Source organism: Cervus canadensis, chromosome 30 (assembly GCF_019320065.1).
Source record: "Cervus canadensis isolate Bull #8, Minnesota chromosome 30, ASM1932006v1, whole genome shotgun sequence".
NCBI classification, from domain to species: domain Eukaryota; kingdom Metazoa; phylum Chordata; class Mammalia; order Artiodactyla; family Cervidae; genus Cervus; species Cervus canadensis.
The window spans coordinates 32508203-32533416 of NC_057415.1; the positions used below are offsets into that span (position 1 = coordinate 32508203).

Below are 25214 nucleotides of genomic sequence, written 5' to 3' on the forward strand. Positions count from 1 at the left end.
CCCCATCTTAGCAATATATGGAAAAGAATATAATTAGCATATAACTGGGAGGTACCTATCACTTTTATCTTCTTAGTTATTAAAAACATAAAGATAACCGTAAGTTTATAAACTCCTGGTGAGAGTTTACCATAAAGACATCATAAAGGTTTTATAAAATTAGTTTTTCCAAAAGAAACTCACTCACATAGTTACACTGCTGAGATGAAGTATTATCCTAAGATGTTATCTCTCCTTTCAGACAACATAAACCACCACCTCTCGGACACTGAAGAGACTTATGACTCTGAAAAAAACAGCAGTTCTGAGCTGGGGAAGCATGTGGTGGGTTCCCCTCTGAGTTCAGAAGCCCCTGTGGCAGGAACAGAAAGAGGTCACAGAAGGCAGACACCATGCAGTGCAAAGATGACTCTTGAACAAGAGAACAAGCGCTGACCAGAACCATACGTTGCCAAACATTGATTCAGAATGATTTATTAAAGTCCACGTAGCATGTTTTTAAATTTCAAATAGTCCACATCTTCAGAGTAAGTGTGCGTGAATAAAAGTCCAAGTTCATTTCTTTCCTTCCTCTATAAAATGCTCTGTATTTTGCATAAAACCTGTGCAGACACCTTTCTGCTAACTGCTTCCCCATCCTCCTCCTGGTTTGGGCACTTGTTAAGTGTGCCCTCTGCTCAAATTGTGACCAGACGCTGACTTCCTCCTTCCTAAACAGACATTCTTCTCCTGGACATCTCTCTCTCAAACATACTCCTAACTTTCCCACACCTGCTTCATGACTGTGACTTTACTGGTTACATATTACTACCAACTGATGCAATAATTAGTTTACCTGGACCGTTAAATAGGCATCACCTAACATGGTGGCATCCGTGGGGGTGGCCCTAAAGAACACACAGTAAGCATCTGGTCACGTACGGACACACTCAACCCTTTTGCTACAGAAGCTGTTTAACATGAAGGTGATCCTTTATTCATTCGGCATGTTTGACTTCTTTGCATTTTCTTCAATTCTACATTAAAGTTGTGGTTACCAAGAGCTGGGTCATTGTTGCTCAAATGAAATCTGGAATTGCTAAACATATTAAGTAGGGTATCCTGGCTGTTTGTGACAACAGATTGTTTCTAGTCCATTTTGTTATATAAAAAAAGTCACTCTCAACTAAAGTAACCACTGCATTTCCTTTGTAAAAAGGTAATTTAACTGGCTTTCCTCACTGTTGCCACCCACACAGGGCAAAAGTAGGAAATCTTCTTTTATAAAAGGTAAGAGCATAAAAAGACATTTCACATTTAAAAAAAAAATCCTTCACGGGAATGTATCCTAAGTAAATAATTATATGGACAAAGTTTTATGTACATAAATTTTTGCAACATTATTTATAATAGTGAAAATTAGACATAACCAACAATACAGGAATGGTTAAATTGAGTTGCATCCATTAAATGGAATATTATATAGCCATTAAAGTCATGTTTTTGTAAAATTTTTAATGCCATAGGAAAATGTGGCAATTCTGCAGTGGAAAAAAACAAACTGGTTATAAAATTGTTTACAGTATGACTGCAATTATATAAAAAGGTATACAATATACATACAGCATACACAGGGGGAAAAGCTGTTAACTGTGGTTACTTCTGGGTTGTGATATTATCAGTATTTTTTCTGTTTCCATACACTTCGGTATTTTTCAAGTTTTCTACAATGACTGTGTATTATAATACAGAAAAACACAGGTTATTAAAAAATTCCTCTGATGAACTGATAATTAGAATGTACTCGGGTACTATAAATATGTGGGACCACACCACTGTGCTCATCTTCTATAACTTTTATAGAGTACATATTCTTCTGATAATAAACTTACATTTCCTGTTTTATACATGTTACAACACTTTAATAAAAAAGGTAATATTGTGATTAGATCATTGTTTGTTTCATAACCTAAACAAATACTGGCTTTGAAATCTAGGTTTTTCTATTCCCTAGAACATTTAAAATTAATACTCTTTTGTCTTTTTAAGTATGGCATACTGCATACATACATTTTCATGCATGCTTTCTAAAAACGTAATTCTAATTTACAGTTTTCCTAACATAAGGAAAAAAATGGAGTTATAAATCATTTAAAAACAGTCTACAGTCTTATCCATCACAAGCATGCTGACAGGCATAAACATGTTTATTAAATGAAATGTATCCTTTAAGAAGAAAAAAGGGAAGCCTGTATGTAAATGAAGTTGTGGATTCAATTAGTCAGAATTTATTCTGACGTGCACCAAACCATACAAAATCTTTTGAAGACTAGTTAGTGTAGTGTACATGGACACTCCAGAGTCTGCGTATGAATTCCATTGCAAGATCTCCACTTTCTACTTTCAAAAGGAATGGGAGCAGGATGAGGGGTATCACATAAGCTAATTTTCCAATATATGTCACGTCTTGGTGGGTCAAGGAACAAATACTGCCACGGGTTAGTGTTTAAGTACACGAAGGTATTTTTCCTCTTTCTCACACCCCACCCTGCCCTGGCCTGTGGGGAGGGGGAGGCTGTTCATCCCTCAATGGATGACGACCGCCTCTCATCTTAGTTCCTGTCCTAAACCACGGAGTGGTCATTGCTGTGAACTCCCGCCAGGATGGTGTGGTTGAGAGAGGAGGCGGAGCGGTCCGAGCCTTCCGCGGGGCCGCCGGTGTTCTCACCGCGCTGGCAGCACAGGATCTGCCTGAAGGTGGCGCTCATCTCCTTGTCGCGGTACGAGTAGATGATGGGGTTCATGGCAGAGTTGAACTCGGCAAGCAGAAGGAAAAACTTCTCATAGGCCAGAACGTCACACTGCGGGCAGCACACGTCGAGGAGTAACAAGACCAGTCCAGGAGTCCAGCAGATGATAAAGGCACCTGTAGGGTCCGGGAGCGGGAGCGGGAAGGTTTAAAGAAGAGAGAACAGAAAAATTGAATGATGAAGGGAGCACCCATCTGGTGAAATGATTTCAGCTCAAGGTCAAAAGACTGAGCTTCAAAGGCATCAGATCATCATTTGAAATAAAATGTTCATTTCCTGAAATAACCAGAAAAGGTTCTGACAATAAAATGAGCAATTGAAAAGAAAATAAAACAAAATAAAATGAGCAATTGAATAAAATCTCCTTAATTCAGGACCTTACTAAATTGGCTACTATGAGACATTGATGATTATTTTCAACAAAACAGAGTTTGCCAAACAATTGAGATATGAAATAGAGATATTCAGCATCTAGGATACACACTTGGATGCTTATAAAAATACTGTGTTTTATAGCAAAAGATTATTCTCAGGAAAAATCACTGTGACAAATGCCCTCTCATTTTAGTTAAAGCACAGTTTCTGGATTCAGTCTGGCCTCAGATCCTTGCTTTGCTATTTATTAAATTGGATGAATTTAGGCAAAATACTTTCTTTTTTATTGAAGTACAGTTGATTTACAATGTTGGGTTAGTTTTATGTGTACAGCAAAGTGATTCAGGTATATATACTTTTTCAGATTCTTTTTCCATTATCGATTACTAGAAGGTTGTTGAATACAGTAGCCTATGCTACACAATAGGTCCTTATTGTTGGCAAATTAGTTTTCTTACCTGTTTTCTCATCTGAAAAGTAGAAATAATTACATTTACCTCATTTGGTTTGTTGTAGGAGCAAATGAGTGAGTCAGTGAAAGTTGCTCAGTCATGTCTGACTCTTTGCGACCCTGTCCATGGAATTCTGCCAGACTTCTCAGTCCATGGAATTCTCCAGGCAATTCTACTGGAGTGGGTAGCCATTCCCTTCTCCAGGGGATCTTCCTGACCCAGGAACTGAACCGGGGTCTCCTGCATTGCAGGCAGATTCTTTACCAGCTGAGCTTCCAGGGCTAAGAAAATAATCACTCCATGCTTCTTATCAGAAACAATAACAATAATATCGCTATTATCTGCTCTGTAACACAAGCCTGTTTGGAAGTAGCAATTTCCAGTGATAAGATGTGTATTTACTTTAATTTTTAATCAGCTATCACTTAGATGGGGCTTTTCTATATGCTTTACAAATATTAACTCATCTCATCTGCACCATAGCCATGTGAGATGGAAACTGTTATCCCACCACACAGAGGAAGAAACTGAGACCCCGAAAGGTAAAATACCCTGCTCAAGGCCATGGTCCTGGAAAGCGGCAGACCAAAGGCAAACCCCGAGTTTCTGCTCTTAAACTGGCTCCAAAGTCTATGCTCCAGAAAATGTTACATTCCCACTTCTTAAATTAATAAAATTAAAATTTTAAGCCAAAATTGTATGCTTTAGATGTTTTCCTATTTAAATTCTCTCACTTTCCCAACTCTTCTAAATCATGAAGATTTTACTGTAACTATAAAAGATGGAAAACAAATTATATTCTTAATTCCAATTTATTTAGCTGCTGAAGCTGTTCATTTGGCTTCCAGAGAAAAAGGAGGTTTTGAAATAGTGTTAAAATCTACTACCATGTTAGAGGGATCCTTTATAAGAGAACATGATGGGGTGGGCGAGGTCTTGTCCAATTACATCTCACTTGGATGGCCCCCTTCTGTGTTAATATAATCAGGCTATACAATGAGCAGACAGGGAGTGGGGATAATCCCAAAAGTGCACTGGAATATTTTGATTTAAATGGTACTAGCCTAGGGGGAGGGAGGCTTGGATTGGGGTCGAGAATCGGACTAGCCTCAAGGAATGAGTTTCACAAAATGTAAACAAATGAGATTTAGTCTCCCAAACAACCCAGTATTGAATGTGAGCTTTCTTTTTTGAAACTTTTCAGCGGGGAAATGAAAATAAAGAAAGGAGCAAAGTACCCCCATAAAGCTCTTTGTTCTAAACACAAATGTCTATTGGTTTTAAACTGCTGTTCACTTTGAAGACTGGCCAAGGTGCTTCATTTTCTAATAAATACAATACCTTAGACTTTCCTTAGAGAGGAAAGAAAAAATATTTCAAAAATCAGGAGATAATAGCCATGGAGCTATTTGAACTTCAAGTAAAAATGTTAATAAAGCATTCATTCCAAGTCCTTGAATTTCCTTGCTTGAAAATCACTCAGAAAGCTAAACATAAAGGAAAATCAAAGGAATGCCTCTTGAGTTTCAGATCTAATGCATTATTCATTGAGAAGCTGGGAAGGGAATTATTCTCAGGATGGAAAATGCTTGGATGGAAAATACATGGTCCCATTATTCCATTTACTTGGAAACTAAAAACATGCAGGCCTTTCATGAATGGCAGAGCATTCTTTCAAGACTCCTTTTCCCTTTCTTTCATCAAAGCTCTAATTGAGCTCAAATTCAGAGCTGGATTAGATACCAATAACATGCATCTCAATAGATTTTAAATAACATGATCTTTTTTCCCTTCCAGGCAGCAGAAGGGAACATCCTTATTCTCATGGATTTGCTCAAACTGCCTTTCTTCAAAAGTAATAGATTCAAATACAGTCATTTGTTATTTATAACTTCTTCTAATTTTTAAATTCAAAAAGAGCAAGATCTCTGTGATAAAAGCCATGGTCTCCAGAACTAGTCCAATGGGTTTTTATCAACCACGCAGGAAGCCTTGCCAGATTAGAGACAGGAAGTGGGAACTCTGTGGCCTGACCGGGAGGTAACACACACGGGTGTTTCACTGAAGAACTCCAAGTCCTCTCCCTGCTTCACAACCACACCGTTCCAACATTCGGTGTTTGGATCTTCAAGACCCGACTAATTTAAGAGACTCAGTACAGACCTCAAAAACTGACATCTAAAATCAGTCACACAGAGCTTTTCTTTCTTCTCCCTTCCCCACTCTTTCACAGAGGTGTGAGGACCAAACTGACCGAAAGCTGAAGGTGGATTATTGCAGTGGAAAAGAGGCCCTGGAAAATTCCTAAGTGATTAGGCTTCTCAACAATAGTGATTGAATAGTATGAGATCAACTTTGCTCAAGTTATGGATTTATCACCAGGCTTCTTAAAACGAAAACTATATCCAACCCCCTGTAGTAAAAAGGAGCCAACCATCATCCATTCGGGTCAGAGAAATTGAGAAGTGCATTGGGGACCCTGGATCGATAACCTGTGGACAGTCTACCTATACATAATCTGAGGAGATTCAAGTTCACACCCATAAGGCAGGTTGATAAGAATGAAAAGAACCCCCAATCTGCACATGCGTCAAGTAGAGCAACAATAGCTCCTGGCCCCCTCCGCTGGGTGTGATGAGGATCAGACTGAGATACATGTAAAAGCACTGCACGTCTACCTGACCACATTACCTTCTGCCGTCATGGGAGGCGTAATGCATCTAGGCTGGTGTAGCACAGTACCAGTGCAGAGTTCCTCCAGGGCAAAATGTGGAAGCATCTTTTACACCATGAAGACCTAGCATTTCAAAAAGTCCTCAGACACCATCCCAATTATAAGAGATTGCTATCACTTGAAGATGGATGTGACAAGAATAACAAGAAGGAAAAGAGAGGAACATAGAGAAGCACAGAGCCCCAAATCATTTTGGACTTTCTCACTGGTCAACTCAGTACCTACTGAAGATAATGGATAAAATATTGTGGTACTCAGAGGAATCGGGTGGAGAGGGAGGCAGGAGGGGGGATCAGGATGGGGAATACATGTAACTCCATGGCTGATTCATGTCAATGTATGACAAAACCCACTGAAATGTTGTGAAGTAATTAGCCTCCAACTAATAAAAAAAAAAAAAATATTGTGGTACTCAATAGAGACAATCCTTTACGTAGTTTGTGTATTTCCAGAACATTTCTGATGGATGAATCCCCACAAATTAAGGCATAATACCAAGAAGTGTTATGCAACAGCATGAAAGAAAGAGGAAGCACAAGTAGTTTGTGGTCGCTTATTGTAAAGTCAGAAGCAGAAGTACCAGAAGAGAAGATGTTCAAGATCATATAGAGCCTGGCAAAGACATTTGAGGTTTTTCCAGCACTGACTCTCAGAATAGCCACATACTATAATATGTGGCTGCAGAACACATAAGAAATACTTCATCTACCTTATGAGATTTTAACTTCATCAGCCTCATTGGCCAGAATCTGGTTTAATATACAACACTGAAATAGAAAGGAAGAAAAAAACGATCGAGATAAAGATAAAAGCAAAACCAGATATTTCCAAATCCTAGAGGAGAAATAAGAAGGGCCTGAACAGAGGCAGTGGCAATGAGAGAAGAGAAATATGAAAAGACTGGCAAAGTATTTTAGAGATGAGTTGAGAATGATTTCTAGATTTTCCATTTGGGAGAAGGAAGGATGGTGCTACCTTCCACTGAAGGAGGAAACACAGAAGAAATTGTTGGCTGGTGTTTTCTGAGGGGAGGTGAGGAGAATGGAGATGATGCCCTCGATTCTTATTTAGCTTTAGCTTGAGGAAACTGCATAAGTTCAGATAGGAGATGCCCTGAAGACATCCTGATGGGCTCATGGCAATTTGAGCCCTCAAAGACTCTCTCGGTGGGCTGAACAAGAGCGGTTACATTCTGCACAATTTGCCAATATTACAAGTAACATGGGGAGAAGACTACTCAAAATATATTGTGGGTTGGAATAAATAGCAGAGCAAGCTTCATTCCTTTCTTCTGCATCTGTCAAATCGATCTGTGAGGGCCCCGGTGCCCACAAAGATGGAAGGAGAGGTGCTGGAATGTAGAAGCAAAAAACAGGGAGGAAAGAGGCTGTTTTAGAACAAGAGGTCACAGCTGCAGAACCAGATCAGATTACCACACCTTCCCTGAAATCTACACACCCCCATCAGCTGAATAATGCTTACCATCTGGTCTCACAATTAGAGGCTTTTTTTTTCTAGAGGGACTTTTTCCTAACTAGTTGAACTTTGTTTATATATGGAACTTAAGAACTAAAGTTAAAGAGAAAAAAAATGTCTGAGAGAGAAGACCTTGTGGGAGGGAGTCCAAGGTTTTTGATGAAAAAAACAGAAAACACTTCCAGTCTGGCGGGCAAATTTGTGCTTTTACAAAAAATCAGACATCCACAGATCTAAAAGCAGTCAAGTCCATTCTATACCACTGCTGTGTCCAAGTTAACCTTTCCTTGGTCACGTTTTTCATGTTCCTCAAATGAGGATCTCTGAAACAGTCTCCCCACCTTAGAGACGTGTGGTAGAGATCAAAAGGGGAAAAAAGCGTTCAAACAAACACATAAACTACTTTTTCTAGTTGCCACTAAAGTGTGTATTCTTTCAGAGCAGACATCTGGATATCCCAGAATCCAATCAATTTTCGTTTATTTCTGTAGTTATAGTCTGATTTCTGCTCTTAAGGTGCACATATGGCTAGCTAGGAAATCATTCTAAATTATAAATCTTAAAGGAGACTGTTAGGTAAGAGACTACAGATACAAAGCTTATTGCTAGGTCTAACAGTAAAGGAGTCATTGCAGGAGAAGTATATGGATGGCTTTTAAAGAAAAAAGTTTTTCCAAAAGAGTAAACTATGTTCATTATAAAATCTTTTCTAGAACACAGAAAATGATATTAATGCAAATGAGATATCTCCAAAAATAAGTCATTTCTATCTTAATACCAATGTTACTTCATTTAGTATAATGCCTACCACTTCTATTTCTTCATGGTCTTAATAATGTTTCATGCATTTAAAGTTTCATGATTTCATTCATTGTGTGATATATTCTAGTGTTTCTTTCCCTTGTTCCTGAGAGCAACATTTATCTTTTAGAGAAGGACATTAACAACACACAGATCTTCAAATCATAGGAGAATACTCATTATGTTCTCTTTTTTTTAATATTCCTGTGCATAAGTTTCGCCCCATAATACTGTCCTGCTCAACATGACGCTGGCTTCCGTATACACAGAAGAAGGCCAACAGTGCCTTCCTTCTGGCATTTTATATATACTCCTACACATTAACCAGTGAGAAGCATATACATATATGCTCCATAATCTGCAACAGACTCTAAATCTTGTCCTACAACCATACTTTGGAAAGCACAGGCTAAAGTGGCATGCATACTAGGACTAGCTCTTAAAGAAGACCATCTGTGCTTGAGAACAGCCGGTAGAAACCACTTCTCCACAGTTACAGATCGAGCCAAGTAAGCAATACCTTTTATCTGCCTGTTGCTATAGGCCCCTAACCAATTCCTCTTCCTCCATGCTTCCTCCCCTAAAGTCCAGCTTGCACAGAACAGCCAGAGTGATCTTTCAAAAGCATAAATCAGTTCACATGACATCACTTTCCTACTTAAGACTCTGCAAAGCTTCCTACTCGAAATCCTTCCTGTGGTCCATAATGTCCGACACTACTAGCGCCCGTCAGACCCTTCAGCCTCATCTCTTTCCATGCAACCCTCATTCGCTGGGTTCTAGCCACACACATACCAAGCTTATTTCTGTGTCAGGATCTTTGCATACATGTGTTTTCATCTTGGAATATTCTTTCTGTAGATCTTCATGTCTTCTTACTATTAAGTATCACTTCCTCAAAATCCAAACCTGACTATCCTAGGTAAAGCAGCATCTTTTCCCCACTAATTATCTCATGTTATCATCTTCATTTCCCTTACCCATACCCAAAAATATCTTATATATTGGTTTATATGTTTCACAAAGGAAGGAAAGCTATCTCTTGCATGTCACTATCTCTGGCATCTAGAACAGTGGCTGGCAAACAGTGGCTACTCAATATATCTTCTGCTGAACAGAGTGGCAAATCACAGCTAACTACCTAATAAAAAGTGAAAAGTGAAGTTGCTCAGTCGTGTCCGACTCTTTGCAACCCCATGGACTGTAGCCCGCCAGGCTCCTCCATCCATTGAATTTTCTAGGCAAGAGTACTGGAGTCGGTTGCCATTTCCTTCTCCAACTACCTAATAGACATAGCCAAAACAAGGAAAATTAATTAGAAAAGTCACTTAGCTCTGTTTGGAAAACAAACAGTAACACATACAGTGTACATGGTCTTTAAATGGACACTATGAGACATTCAAAGGAGCATGAGATGGATCTGACAATGTTGGTCTCTTTATATATGCATTTGTTACTCTACCAAAAACTAGCCTGTTGCTTCTAATTCTGATGGGTGTCCAATTACCTACAGAATCTACTGAGCTTTAGGGAAGCAGGTCCGGTCAGGCAAGAAGGGAAACCAGCATCAGCCAAGTTACTGCTAAAGGAATGTTTCAACAGGACGAAGCTGCCCCATTAGACCCTGGATTTTGAGGTCGCTTCCTGGAAACAATCACTAATTGACCCAACATACCTCTCGGTTAATCCCTCAAGCTTCAAAATTCCCCGCAGGGAACTTTCACCTTGCCACTGTTTACTTAGTCTCATATCCATGCTCTAGCTATCAGGAAGTAGGGAAAAAGAATACATCCTACCCCAACACATACATATTTTACCATTTTAAAAAATATAAATTACAGTTCTGACCAATGTCCATCTATAATATTAAGCTTAAATATTCACAAGATTTTTTCAAGTGTCATACTTGGATTTTTTGCAGAGACTAAAATTGGCAAGTTGTTTTCACGTATTTACGGCCATAATTTGTACTACTGTTTCCTGAACTCAAGGAACACTTATAATTTATGCAAAGATGATAAGTCTCATAAGTCTAATTTTCCTTCCTAGAATGGTATATCAGATGTTTTTCATTTCCTGATAGATGTCTCAATAATGGTATGAAGCTAATTCCTTGAATTATATTTTTTCCTATAGAAAAGTTTGAAAATACAAAAAATATAAATAGGAAATGTAAACATAATTCTGCAGTCTCAAGCGACTTTAGTACATGACCCTGCACACTTTTTAAATGTTTCTTTTAATTCTAAATGTGGGATCTTTTTTTGAATTGCAAATGAAATTAACGTAGAAAGATGGTTGGTTTATTAGTGGTGGGTAAGGGATGGCAGGCAATCAGATGTTATATTTTCAGAAAGATCCCCTGGAGAAGGGAATGGCTACCCACTCTAGTATTCTTGCCTAGAGAATTCCATGGACAGAGAAGCCTGGGGGGGCTACAGTCCATGGAATTGCAAAGAGTTGGACACAGCTGAGGGACTAACACTTTCACACTTTTGTTTCCCTGTAAGATACTTCAGACACACAAATGCACTGGTGGGGGCAGGGGGCACCATGTGTCAGAGACTGTCTGTCCACTGTGCAGGAGATTTTCCTGAATGGGGGATCTCCTGGGGAGGCAGTACAGTGAACTGCCACTGACGTCAGTTTTTTTCATACCTAAAACATCCAGTGATGCCATCTAATGAACAGCCCAAATGGCTATATTAGACAATCACGTGAGGAAAGAGGTGTTCCTCTGAAACTCTATGAATAGTGAAGTGAAGTTGCAGTAACATTCAGTACACAATTAGTATGGCCATTCTCATTAGCTCCAAATTCTAAGAAATCAAGAGATAGCTAGCAAACTAAAGATGCACTACGTTATACGTCCTTACAAACACACACCCATACCACTAGCAACAGTGGCCCATGTTCTCCTGGAGATATGACCCCTGAAGTCTCTGTGCAAGCGGACAAACAGGAAATGCATTAATTTACTGTCAACAAAACCAATGCGTGTTAAACCATGGGTCACCACTCTTCTCTTCCTCTCTAAACATGTTCTCTGACTTCTGCACAGCGCTGTCTTAAGAGTGAACTAACTCGAGTAAGACTGGCTCACCAGAGTGTTACTACCCACTAATAACTAAAAAACAGTGCTACTCCAAGTGCTTAGCAAAGGCTTTTCTTGTAAGCCCTTATCATTTGTAAATCAGATATATCTTAAACCTAAAAAATACATACACATATACTATATAGTGAAAGTTGCTCAGTCGTGTCCAACTCTTTGTGACCCCATGACTATACAATCCATGGAATTCTCCAGGCCAGAATACTGGAGTGGGCAGCCTTTCCCTTCTCCAGGGGGTCTTCCCAACCCCGGAAGTGAACCCAGGTCTCCTGCATTACAGGTGGGTTCTTTACCAGCTGAGCCACAAGGGCAAGCCCAAGAATACTGGAGTGGGTAGCCTATCCCTTCTCCAGCGGATCTTCCTGACCCGGGAATCAAACTGGGGTCTCCTGTACTGCAGACAGATTCTTTACCAACTGAGCTATCAGGGAAGTCCTATATTATATATACTATATAAATGTGTGTATGGGTTTATATACCTATGCAGATTCACAACAGTCACTGCATCTTAGTAGCTTAAAAAAGACAATGAGATTTGGGACTTCCCTGGTGATCCAGTGGCTAACACTGAGCTCCTATGCAGGGGACCTGGGTTCAATCTCTGGTCAGGGAACTAGATCCCACATGCCACAACTAAAAGATTCCAACAAAGATCATGCTGCAGTGAGACTGAAGACCCCTCGCGCCACAACTGACATCTGACACAACCAATATAAATAAATATTTTTTTTTAAAAAGACAACAAGTTTTCTTTTCTTTCACAAAAGAACCAACAAAAAAGGATAATGTCACTTACATATTCTTCACATAGGAGATAATTCACCATTCTCAGAAAAATGAAATTAGTTTTGCCAGCTAAACACAGTGATTACAAAAATTTCCAAAACACATTTCCCTCCCTTATTTTAAAAATAGTCAGTCTCAAATCTCACAGAAAATCAGTGTTGTCAACCACTGTTCAGCACTAATTCAGAAAGTGATACCAAACATATTGCATGACTGTGGTCTAGCTGTTACCAAGGTGATGTAAATAATATTTATCCCTTAAAGAGTAAATGAAATTCCCCCCATCCAGAATATTTCCCTAGGAAAAGTTCTACATAAACAGGGAATTTGCAACTGGTTTTACGACATACTTAATTTTTCAGCTATGAATTTAGATTCCCCCCAAAATGGTACAAGTCTAAACAAGTACCAATATCTGGCTGAAAATACAGAATATAACTGATGACAGAATCCTATGAATTTTATTCTTTGCAGTTCATGAACTACTGGTACGGATCAGCAAGATATGTGTCACTCAGAAGACAAAATTCAAGGACAAAAAATATAATGGAAGTTTAACTTATAATTCATAATTTTACTAATGAAATGAGGGAAAAAGTAAACATTTAATCCAAAAGAAAATTCAGAAATATTCTTGCAACCTGAAAATGTTTATTTAAAAATTACATTTATTTTATTTATTTATGTATTTAATAGCTGAAAGACCCAGAAAGGCAGAAATTGTAAATATGATCATTCATTTTGAGATTGGCTATGTCTCTTACAGTTGCTGAGTGTTCTGGATTGAGGCTTATGAAGTACAGATTCTTGACAGAGTAGGAAGGAGGTACAGTCTGTTCTACTCTAGTAAAGAGCTATGTGCCTAAGATATCTCCTGTTATTAAAAACTTTTATTAAAAAGTTTAAGTTGTAAAAATGATTGGGAAGTGGGTATTGAGACTAAAGATTTCCAAATTCAAATCATAAACATATTTTTCTACATAAATTTCAGTTTAAGTACATGTTCAGGGTAAAGTGGTCAAAACTAAGACAAAATATCACAAAGCAAATTCTAACACATAAATCATGAACAAAAATCAATCAGTTCTAAAGCCATCAAAATAGACTGCAATAAGGTCATTTCTCAGAATTTATCCTATAGATGTATTTACATACATTACAATTACATATGTGCCAGGAATTCTTTGCAGCATTTTTTTTAAAAGTGGAAATAATCTAAGTAATCACTAGTATAGAAGTAAAATAAGCTAAGATGCTATTCAACTTTCTAAAGTTCTTAAGAAATTCTATCCTTACCAGATGATCTCCAAGATACACTGTTAAGCAAGAAGAACAGATATTAAAACATATGTATAAAATGGTATCATCATGCTTTGATCACCACAAAACAGAAAAGTGTGTATACACACACAGATACCCTCTAATAAGCTTTAGGGGAGGCTAACAATCAATTGATTTTTAAAATGTTTATAACATAAAATTATAAAAATGATACCTTCAATATTTTACTTGAATTTAAAATGCCAACTTGTGTTCATTTGCCAATCCTTTAACCTAGAGCCAAGGCTTTATATTTGAACATGGATCTGTTAACTGGAGCTCTGCATCATCTTCCAAGCAAAGCCACACCAATAAAGCGTCACATACTAAAAACTCCCTCCAAATTGGCTTCTTCAGAGTGAAGTCAGAACTTAAAATTCTTGCAAAGCAACCTGAGTACAAAAAACCCTTGCTGATTTTTTATGGTTTTCCCCCACATTTACAGTTGTTCTCCTCAGCAAATTTCAAGCAATTTCTTTTTGCAACTTGCCTCCACTGAACGTTAACAAAACCTTCCCCTCAGCTTTCCCAGAAACATTTTCTGATTGCCCTCATTTTTATTAAATGATAATGTGGTATTTACCTAGTTACATTTTTGTTATAATAATCTGGCACAAATAACTTTCAGTTCAGTTCAGTCCAGTCGCTCAGTCATGTCCGCCTCTTTGCGACCCCATGAATTGCAGCACACCAGGCCTCCCTGTCCATCATCAACTCCCGGAGTTTACTCAAACCCATGTCCATCGAATCGGTGATGCCATCCAACCATCTCATCATCTGTTGTCCCCTTCTCCTCCTGCCCCCAATCTGTCCCAGCAAAAAAACCATTGATTCTTCATAACCGCCAGAAGCTGAGTGAGTGACTTGGCCTGAAGGCCATAGTTGACTAACTTAAAAAAATTCTCATGTGTATACTACAAGTCAGGTCCTACACGTCCAAACACTAAGGATGCCACAGTGAATGAAACAGAAAACTACCGTCCCTCATTTGCATTTAGGCTCTAGGAAGGCTGTGAGAGACAACTAACAGAATAAATCAGTCAGGTTTCTTTCAGAGAGGGACAGTATTTGGAGAGGATGGGAACGCAAGTGAGGAAGGAGGAAGGCAGCTAGAGAATCACACAGTGTTCCACGGAAGAGCGGAGGGCAGCTTTGACCATGAGAAGATGGCGACCACAGACACAGGCTGATTGTAAAACTGACACGATTGGCTAACAGACTGAGTGCTGGGAAGAGGGAAAGGAGGGGAGGAAACCTGTGAGCTACGCCAAGAAAAGGCTTAGCGACAAGCAGGTCACTGAGGACAGTTCAGTGAGTCTTGGAGAGAAAGGCTGACTGGAGTAGACTCAGGAGTGAACAGGACAGAAGCTGGACACTCCAAGTACAGACAAAGCTTTTAGGCAGTTTTCCTGTGAAGCGATTTAGAGAGAAGTGGCTTAGGGTATAAATTACGATGCTTTACAAAGTTTTTGTTAATAGTCAGTTAGGAGAAAGCTAAGACTAGGTCCACACTCTGTGTGTGTATATATCATACATCCTCCACATACATGTTCATTTTTGTTCAGATTTTTAGATTGCTAAACCAGAAGTTGATAATTAACAATTATATGTAAACTGTACACTTTCAGTTCAGTTCAGTCGCTCAGTCGTGTCCGACTCTTTGCGACCCCATGAACCACAGCACGCCAGGCCTCCCTGTCCATCACCAACTCCTGGAGTCCACCCAAACCCATGTCCATCGAGTCGGTGATGCCATCCAACCATGTCATCCTCTGTCGTCTCCTTCTCCTCCTGCCTCCAATCTTTCCCAGCATCAGGGTCTTCTCCAATGAGTCAGCTCTACACATCAGGTGGCCAAAGTATTGGAGTTTCAGCTTCAACATCAATTCTTCCAATGAACACCCTGGAATGATCTCCTTTAGGATGGACTGGTTGGATCTCCTTGCAGTCCAGGGGACTCTCAAGAGTCTTCTCCAACACCACAGTTCAAAAGCATCAATTCTTCAGCACTCAGCTTATATGTACTTTGTTATATGTCAATTATATGTCAACAAAGTGGGGGAGGGGAGGAAGGGAGGTGGGAAGGGAGGAGAAGGAGAGGGAGAGGGAGAGACTGAGATTGAGATAACAGAGTGAACTAGCACCAAATCATCTTTAGTCTCTTTCCCCTATCTGTTGGTAGGAAGCATCTGTCTGGCCTGCTCAGAACCACACAGGAAGCTTAGTGGCACAGGTTGTGTGTTTGGGGTGGGGTTCAGCAATGTCCATGGCTGGGTGGTTGAGCTTTTCGATCTAGAATGAAATGTTACCAAGCTCTTTTGGCTTTAGATCTAAAGCTCACCTGTATTAAATATTATATTCTTATCTTAAAAAGAACAGCTAACAGACTGGGGAAGATTTATAATCCAATTAATGACAAAATAAGTAATAAATCCACAGACTCACCCATATACTTTTGACAGAAGAGTCATCTAACAATTTTTGGAGGCAATTTGGCAATGTCTAAACTTAAAATGGGCTTACTTCATGGCTCAGACTGTAAAGAACCTGCCTTCAATGCAGGAGACCCGGGTTCGATCCCTGGTTGGGAAGATCCCCTGGAAAAGGGAATGGCAACCCAGTCCAGTATTCTTGCCTGGAAAATTCCATGGACAGAGGAGCCTGGCATGCTAAAGTCCATGAGGTTGCAAAGCGTTGGACACGACCGAGTGACTAACACACAAACTTATAATGTTCCATCTATCAGTTAAGGATCCACCTTGCAATGCAAGGGACGCCAGTTCAATCCCTGGTCCCGAAAGATCGCACATACTGTGGAGCCACTAAACCCATACGCCGCAACTACGGAGCCTGTGCTCTAGAGCCTACATGCTGCAGCTCCTGAAGCCTGCGTGTCTAAAGCCCAAGCTCTGCAACAAGAGAAGCCCCTGCAACGAGAAGCCTGAGCACCACGACTAGAGTGGAGTCCCCGCTCTAGAGAAAGTCTGCGAGCAACAATGAAGAAACACCACAGACGAAAAATAAAATAAATCTTTAGGAAAAAAAAGAAATGCATCACATTCATAAATACTAGAAACAACATATAAAGGTATAAACACAGGATGTCTGATGAAGCAATATCTGTACCAGTGTAGAACTGTAAATCTAAATATTCATTGATGTTATATATAAGTGGAGTAGTAAGCAGCCATCACATAGACTAACACGGCTCTACTGCACTGACCTACATCAGAAGATACACAAATCATCTATTAAGTCTGTGAAGTTATACCATGCACAATATTACATTTATTATAAAATATCATAAGTTCTTATATACATATATACCACACACGTATTACAAAACGTCTAGGAGAGTAGGCACCAAGTTGTTGACAGGAGTTACCTCAAGGAAGCAGGGGTGATAGTACAGACTTCAAATTTTAATGTAAATATTTTTGTAACTTTTGCTTGTTTGTTGTTGTTTTTACAAAGAGCACGTTTGTTTTTAATAATTAAGGAAACAGTTGACAAAGTTCAGGCATTATTCCTACAGGCACTCAAGAAGCTAGCTGGTGGGAAAGAAAATGGACTGGGGCTCCTTGGAGATAAAACTTCTTTTAATTTCCTGGGCTGTGTGGCTGGAGGGTTTTATTTATTTTATTTTATTTTTATTTTTTGGAGGGTTTTAAAGATCCCAAACTCTCACATGCTTCAGGCAGAGGGGAGAGCAAGGGGCCACCTCAGCTTGTGCTGCGGCTCTCGTGATCTGGAAAAGGAGGACATCCTTCTGGCTTTGGAGACCGCCTGGGAACACAGGGGACTGGAGAGGCTCTTCTCTGAGCCTGTGCAGAGCTGGCAGCCAGTGGGGTTTCTGGGCAGCTTGCTCCAGGTTTCTCTGGGGCGGACACTGGGGACTGGCCACGCAGCAGTGTGGGCCTCTCTATTAAGAAATGGCAGGACTGAGTCCCCAGGTCAAGGCCCAAGGTGGAGGCCAGATCTTCCTCCTAACTGGGAACGAGGGTGGGGCTGATGAGTTTTCAACGACGGGGCCAGACCCAGCTGAGACATCTGGGGAAAACAGATGAGGCAGGGAAGGGACCTCTTCAGGGGCTGGACTCAGGCTTCACGTTCCTGCTGCTCACAGGTCACGGCTGAGGAGGGGGGTGTGGGGGCAGGTCAGGTCTCGAAAGCACCGAGGGTGGGTGGTCAGCGTCCGATGCCCTCCCGCCAACTCAGTAGGACTGGACCCCACCCTCCTGAAACAGTGGGGCCGCTGGGAAAGGGCCAGCTTTGAGAGAATTCCATCACAGCCTAGTTTTGGCAAAAGGGGAAAAGAAAACAGATAAAACAAAAAATAATTTCCCAAAGAACAAGTGAAGTCTACAGGGTTGCACGTTTGCTTTTGTAAGGAAAGGGAAGGAATATTTTGGACCACCCTTGGACACTTATTTCTCTGGCTTTTCTCACTATATTCACCCACCCACTTCGTATATTAATACATTTCTTAGTCAAAGATCTTAATCAGATCAGGCTTACAGAGAGAAAAATTCTGTTAAGGAAGAGATAAGCTGTGGCGATTCATTTGCCAACCTTTTGCTCCAAGTTGTCAATGAAATATCTGCTTCCAGTTCAGACTGGAGAGAGAATGGACTTTTGCTGATTTCATCTAGGGCTATGACACCAATGAACAACTTCAAGTCGGATTTGTAATTAACCTTGTTACCTCTTAAGATTTTAAACTCTGCTGATACTTTCCAGGGCTCTCATGTTTCAAAAATTACTACTGATGGTTTCCTTTTAATAAACCTTTATTTTTCAGACTTCCTGCTATTTCTTCCAGTCTTCTGTGGCTTTTTGACTTTAACTATGTAAAGTTTTAAAGTGCAGTTATCCCTTTCAAACGCATTTCTACAAGATATCTTTTATAATGCTCAGCTGAACCTATCAGGGGCAACCCACACATGGAACATACACAAGGCATCTCAAAGTATGAAATGTAGTTGCTTGGTCTGATTACTGACAGCTTATTTTGCAGTCTGCACTTAAATATTTGATTTTTTAGAATTCAGCATTGTGCTCCATGGTACAATGTGGAAAGTAACCCTACACTTAAGTTGGTAGGAAAAACGAAGCAAAGGATCAGCAAAAATAGTGCCATTCCATCTTATTAGATGGAATGGTACAGTAAGATTAGAAAGTTACAGTAAGATGGAACTATCATTATTATAATGTTATAATAAGAGTGAGGCTGCTTGATTAAAGGCTTCTGAAGACTCTACTACCACATGAAAATTTATCAAATAAATAATACATTTAAGCATGGCTTAAAAGTTGGGGCTGAGAGTGAGTGACTTGTATACGGACATACAACTTTTTAATCAGGGAGAACTTTTTTCCTGCATCCTGCCTTCCCATCAACCAACTCTATTAGCATGTTGGCAAAGCTTCAACAGATCAGACCTGCAGACAGAGCATACAGGGAGAAACCTTTGTGTTAGTGCCAACTCTTGCTTAATTTATAGGCATCTATGTTCTTCAAATGAGAGCATCCCCGTCAGCTTCTTTGATAATCACAGACCTAGAGTAGATAAAAACAGACAACTAGAAAGATGGGGAGAAAGACAGGATAAGTAGAAAGAAAAAGAACTGGGGATTAACTAAAATGAGCTCTTTAAAAAATTTTCAACTAAGCAAATACCCACACTACTCGTGTTAATTACCATCATCTCTACACCACTGTTGTCAAATTTTCATCATTTGGGGATTATTTCATAAAAGGTACATGAAGTCCTCAACTGTAGAAATTTCAGAGGAAGAAAGAAAACATTTAATAGAAAAATAGGGGATTCAAGAAATCCTACTATAAAACTTGCTATCTTGCACAGGTCATGTTCTCAGAGGCCCTCAGATTTTATATATATATTCATATATATAAAAAATTTCAGGAGTTGAAAAGACTGATGGCTCTTAGTCATTTCTCTGACATCAGCCCCTCTCAGAGTTCAGTGAAAGCCAATGCTCTACCCTGAGGGGAAAAAAGCATCCTAAACTTTTTGCTTATAATTCTAGGCACTCTACACCAAAATTTCTGGACTAAATTATTCTTTTCCAGTGCTAGTGTGTTTTCAGGAATTTTTTAAAAAGTCTGTTTGACTTTGTCTAGTAGTTTGGAATTGCAGAACTATAACCAAGAATTTATACAATTTGGCACTTTTATTCATCTATATATGAAATTAAAACTTTTTAAACATAGATTAATATGTGCAAAGAAACATGAATTTAAATCTAACTTCAATACTAGTGTTGTGTTGAGGGTTTGAACCCCAGATAGAAATAGTCTACAGAGAGGCAGTGTGAAACCATAAAAAGAACATTACTTTTAAAATAAGGAGAAATGGATGAAAAATATTTTCAAAGTTCCTAGGGGCACTCAAGGATCTTCGGGTTCATTCCATGTTTCACACATTTACAAGATGAAGACACGAGGTCTAAAAGAAAGGTCTCCCCTGTTGCTCTCTCCACAAAATCTAAGAACGGGACCATCTTTATCCCCACATTGACTTCTCTGGGCTCAGTTCCCTTACTTGCAAAATGAAAGAGATCCCTTACCATCCCAACAGTCTATAGCCTCTACACCTAATCCTCTTAGGTGTAATTAAACTATTTAATTTGCTCCTTCGCTACAACAGTTAATTCTTATGCATGCTAAAAGCTGAAGCACTTATAAATCAAGCCATTCATGGAGTCTATGTCACCTTAACTCCAAAATATCTGATGAATGTTTTCATTGCACTGGTGCAAAGAAAGAGTAAGTTAATTCCTTGCAGTAGTATTTGTTGTTCAGATGCTCAGTTATGTTCAACTCTGCGACCCCATGGACTGTAGCCTGCCAGGCTCCTCTGTCCATGAAATTTCTCAGGTAAGAATATTGGAGTGGGTTGCCATTTTCTTCTCCAGGGCATCTTCCCAACCCAGGAACTGAATCCATGTCTCCTGTATTGATAGGCAGATTCTTTACCACTGTGCCACAGTGGTTAACTATCACATAAAGTAACAAATTTTGACTGATACTTAAAAAAAAAATGAAAACACTGATAATCCTTTTAGGTGACTCAAACATTAGGCATTTATTTTGTAATGAAATACAAATCATTCTATTAGATATATGGATGTTGGTAATATGAAGAATAAAGATGTTGCTATATATTGTTACACAGAGAAGAATCTGAATACAGCATACTATTATGCATTCTCTTCTTCACATTGTGGAATCACTAGGAACCTTTGGTGGTGGTGCTGAGTCATGTCTGACTCTTTGCAACCTCATGGATTGTAACCCACTAGGCTCCTCTGTCCATGGAATTTTTCAGAAATACTGGACTGGGTTGCCATTTCCTGCTCTGTGAGATCTTCCCAACCCAGGGATCAAACCCACGTCTCCTACATCTCCAGCACTGGCAGACCACTGTGCCACCTAGAAAGCCCAAGGAACCTTTAATTCACAACATTTGAGAACTTTTTTTTCCTAATCAAAACTCTAGGAAATACTCTAATTAAATTATAAAGTAAAAGGTACAAATAGCCATCCTTTAGGTTAAAAGAAAAAGGACCTATACTAAGATTTTTTCAGAAGTTCAGTTCAGTTCAGTCTCTCAATCATGTCCAACTCTTTGAGACCCCATGGACTGCAGCATGCCAGGCTTCCCTGTCTGTCATCAACTGCCGAAGCTTGCTCAAACCCATGTCCATCGAGTTGGTGATGCCATCCAACCATGTCATCCTCTGTTGTCTCCTTCTCCTCCTGCCTTCAATCTTTCCCAGCATCAGGGTCTTTTCCAATGAGTCAGTTCTTTGCATCAGGTGGCCAAAGTATTGGAGTTTCAGTTTCAGCATCAGTCCTTCCAATGAATATTTGGAGATTTCCTTTAGGATGGACTGGTTTGATCTCCTTGCAGTCCAGGGGATTCTCAAGAGTCCTCTCCAACACCACAGTTCAAAAGCATCAATTCTTCCGCGCTCAGCTTTCTTTATAGTCCAACTCTCACATCCATAATGACTACTGGAAAAATCATAGCTTTGGCTAGATGGACCTTTGTCAGCAAAGTAATGTCTCTGCTTTTTAATGTGCTATCAAGGTTGGTGATAGCTTTTCTTCCAAGGAGCAGGCGTCTTTTAATTTCATGGCTGCAATCACCATCTGCAGTGACTTTGGAGCTCAAAAAAACAAAGTCTGTCACTGTTTGCATTGTTTCCCCATGTATTTGCCATGAAGTGATGGGACCAGGTTCCATGATCTTTGTTTTCTGAATGTTGAGTTTTAAGCCAACTTTTTCACTTTCATCAAGAGGCTCTTTAGTTCCTCTTCACTTTCTCCCATAAGGGTGGTGTCATCTGTGTATCTCAGTTTATTCAATATAATTCAGCCCAGAAACAGTAATACCAAGAAACCATTTTGTGCAAAACTATGTGTTAAATGTCTTTGGGGGGCTGGGTTGCGGGGGGTGGATACAGAGATAAAATAAGACACAATTCTGGCTTAAAGAGCCTAGAACTAATGTTGGGAAGAAAGGCCTTTGTGCAGCTAAAAGGGAAACAGAAGAGGAAGGAGCACAAGAGCAGAGGAGAAAGAAAACAAGGCAAGAGAAAGTCATTGAGACTTTTCAAACTTGAATGTGAACATGAATCATCTAGAGATCTTATTAAAATATAGATTCTGATTTAACAGATCTGGGTGGGATCTGAGAGTCGGCATTGCTAACAAGCTTCTAGAGAATGCTGATATTACTTGTCCATTCATAACACTCCATGCAGCAAGGGTATGAAAGACTAGTGCCACCCAACAGAACTTTCTGCAATGATAGAATGTTCTCATCAGAATTACCCAGGATGGTAGTAGCCACAAGGCACTGTGACCAGTGAGCTCTTGAAATATGACAAGTGTGACAGAGAAACTTCATTTTAAAATTATTTAATTTTAATGAATTTAAATTTAAATAGTCATATGTCTAATAGCCATCCTTGTGGAGAGAGCAGGTCTAGATTATGCAGTTAAGTTAGAGCAAAATGCATGGTAGGCCTCAACTTTCTTCATACTTATGAAAATCAGCTTAGTTCAGGATTTCTCAACCTGGGACTGGACATTTTGGACTGGATAATGCTTTCTTGTCAAAATGCTGGTCTTTCCATTGCAAGATGTTTAGCAGTATCCTTCAGCCTCTACCCACTAGATGACAGTGGTACCCATGCTAATCATGAAATAAAAAATGTCTCCAGACTTTGTCCAATGGGGGAGGGCGAAGTCAGTGGTTGACAAAAGCTTTTACATAGAAAAGCATGTGAGATGAACAATGACCTCCTTAAGCACAATCTAGGTGTTTGCATTAGTTTTCTACTGCTGCCATAACCAATTATCACAAACTTTTTTAGATTTTTGACCAAGGAATGGGTCATTTTCAGATATGAAATAATTAGTGATTGTGTTAATTAAATCAAATTATTGTTCAAAAATTTAAAAACAAATCCTTGAATCTGTTCCTATAAACTGCTCTTAAAGAGTAAAAGCCTGAAAAAAAAAAAAAAAAAGAGTAAAAGCCTGTATCTGCTTAGCTTTTTCTAAGAGGTGGGTGATGAAGAGTAAATAAAGCCAGGTGGCATTTACACTTAAGGTTTCTTTCTCTTTTTGAGTCTGATGTACAAGATGTGACAAATTGTCTTTAAAAGCCCATTTTCCCAGGCTTGGGAAGTGAGGCTTGGTGACATTGACAAGGAGGAAGGTGTAGGGAGAAGTGGTGGCCCAAGGATGGAGTATTTGCTGACTCACTTTCCCACCACAGAGGGTGGTGAACTGAAACCAGGCTTTAACTCTTTTTTTGCACTTTCAAAAATACAAGCACTTCCATTCATTGAAGCCTACGGTGGTAACATGATTAGAGAAGTAGGAGGAGGAGCAGGGGAAGAAAGAGTAGGTAAATTGTGTTCTGGTTTGGTTTACAGGGAATTATGAGAGATAGAAATGTACCAGAATAGAGTATTTTCTGCTGAAATAAAGCCACTGACCAAATTCGTATTTTTGTATTACGGGCAGTCTGAAAGGTGTCCCTCCCACAAAGTCCATGAATAAGACTTCTGATTCAGACAAGACGGTACAAACAGCTTTCTCCCTGTGCCTCCCAGCTAAGTATAAACACAAATCCTGGGAAAAAACACAAGAGACAACCGAAGAGAACTCTGAAATGCAGAAAAGGAAGCTGAACTTCCCAGGGCTAAATGGTCTTGCAATCTCAGACCTAACAGAAGATCAGCCAAGCTCAAGACTTTCCAGATTCCCAACCAAAGGCAGCCCAGGTGGGCTCATTCCTCCCCCAGGTCAAATGCGGTATCACCGACACCACCAGGCTAGCCTGCAGCACTGGCAAAAAGGACGGGGTCAGGATCACCCCTGACAGTAAGTGGCCAGGGGAAACACTCTCCTTACTCAGCAGGCCTAAGACTCCCTTGGCCCAGGGAGGGATAGCGCGCACCAGAAAAGGAGATTCTGATAGGAAAAAGTCCCCCCTGGGAAGTGCTGTTCTTCCCTGCAACATGGGGGGAGGAGAGAGGAAAGGAGGATCATCTTGGCACAGCAAGAGCCAGGAAGTATGTTTGTTCTCACGCCAAAGAATTCTTCTCTCCACCCCAACCAGAGACACTGGGAGGTCATACCCAGGGAAACTCTTCCATCCCTCAGGTGGAACCAGCAGGGACTCTGGGAACCTGAGCTGCCCCAAATAGCCCAAATCAACCAAAATAGCACCACAAAGTCCCTGAAAATGATAAGCCTTAATGGGATGACTGACTGATAAAAGAAAAAAATTAAAATAGGACCTTGAGTCTCCAAATATAATAGCTAAAATGTCTAGTTTACAATGGAAAATCATCCATCACATAAAAAATCAGGAAAATCACTACTTGACTGAGAAAAGAATCAGCTGATGTGCTAACACTGAGCTGGATCAGATATTAAATTATTGATATGAATTTTAAAGCAGCCATCATAAAAATGCTTCAACACACAACTGCAAATTCTTCAGAACAAATAAGTATCTCAGCAAAGAGCTAGAAGTTTTAAAAAATAACCAAATGGAAGCTTGAAATTAAAATATGCAATAACAAGAATAAAGAGTGGGTCAAATAGTAGAAAGCAGATGACAGATATCAATTCATCTGAAGACAGATCAATAGAATCTACTCAATCTGAATAAGAGGAATAAAATAAATTTGAACAAAAGAAGAAATCCACAGAGGCAGGGACCAGGATGGTAACAAAAGATTCAACATTTATATACATCATCAAAGTCCCAGAGGACATGAAAATGGAAGCAAACTTAAAAGAATATTAGAAGAGACAA

The 25214-nt window shown here is 39.6% G+C and overlaps 1 protein-coding gene across 2 annotated transcripts in view; it reads right to left on the reverse strand.

Annotated features, from left to right (window-relative positions):
* Window positions 1-444: 444 nt before the first annotated feature.
* The window catches only part of LPAR1 (lysophosphatidic acid receptor 1), a 153903-nt gene continuing 129133 nt past the window's right edge, over window positions 445-25214 (reverse strand). For both annotated transcript variants that reach the window (XM_043453701.1, XM_043453702.1), the window contains exon 4: window positions 445-2905. In XM_043453701.1, coding sequence (XP_043309636.1) covers window positions 2604-2905 — 302 coding nt within the window. In that variant the 3' untranslated portion in view covers window positions 445-2603. The remainder of the gene's footprint in view (window positions 2906-25214) is intronic.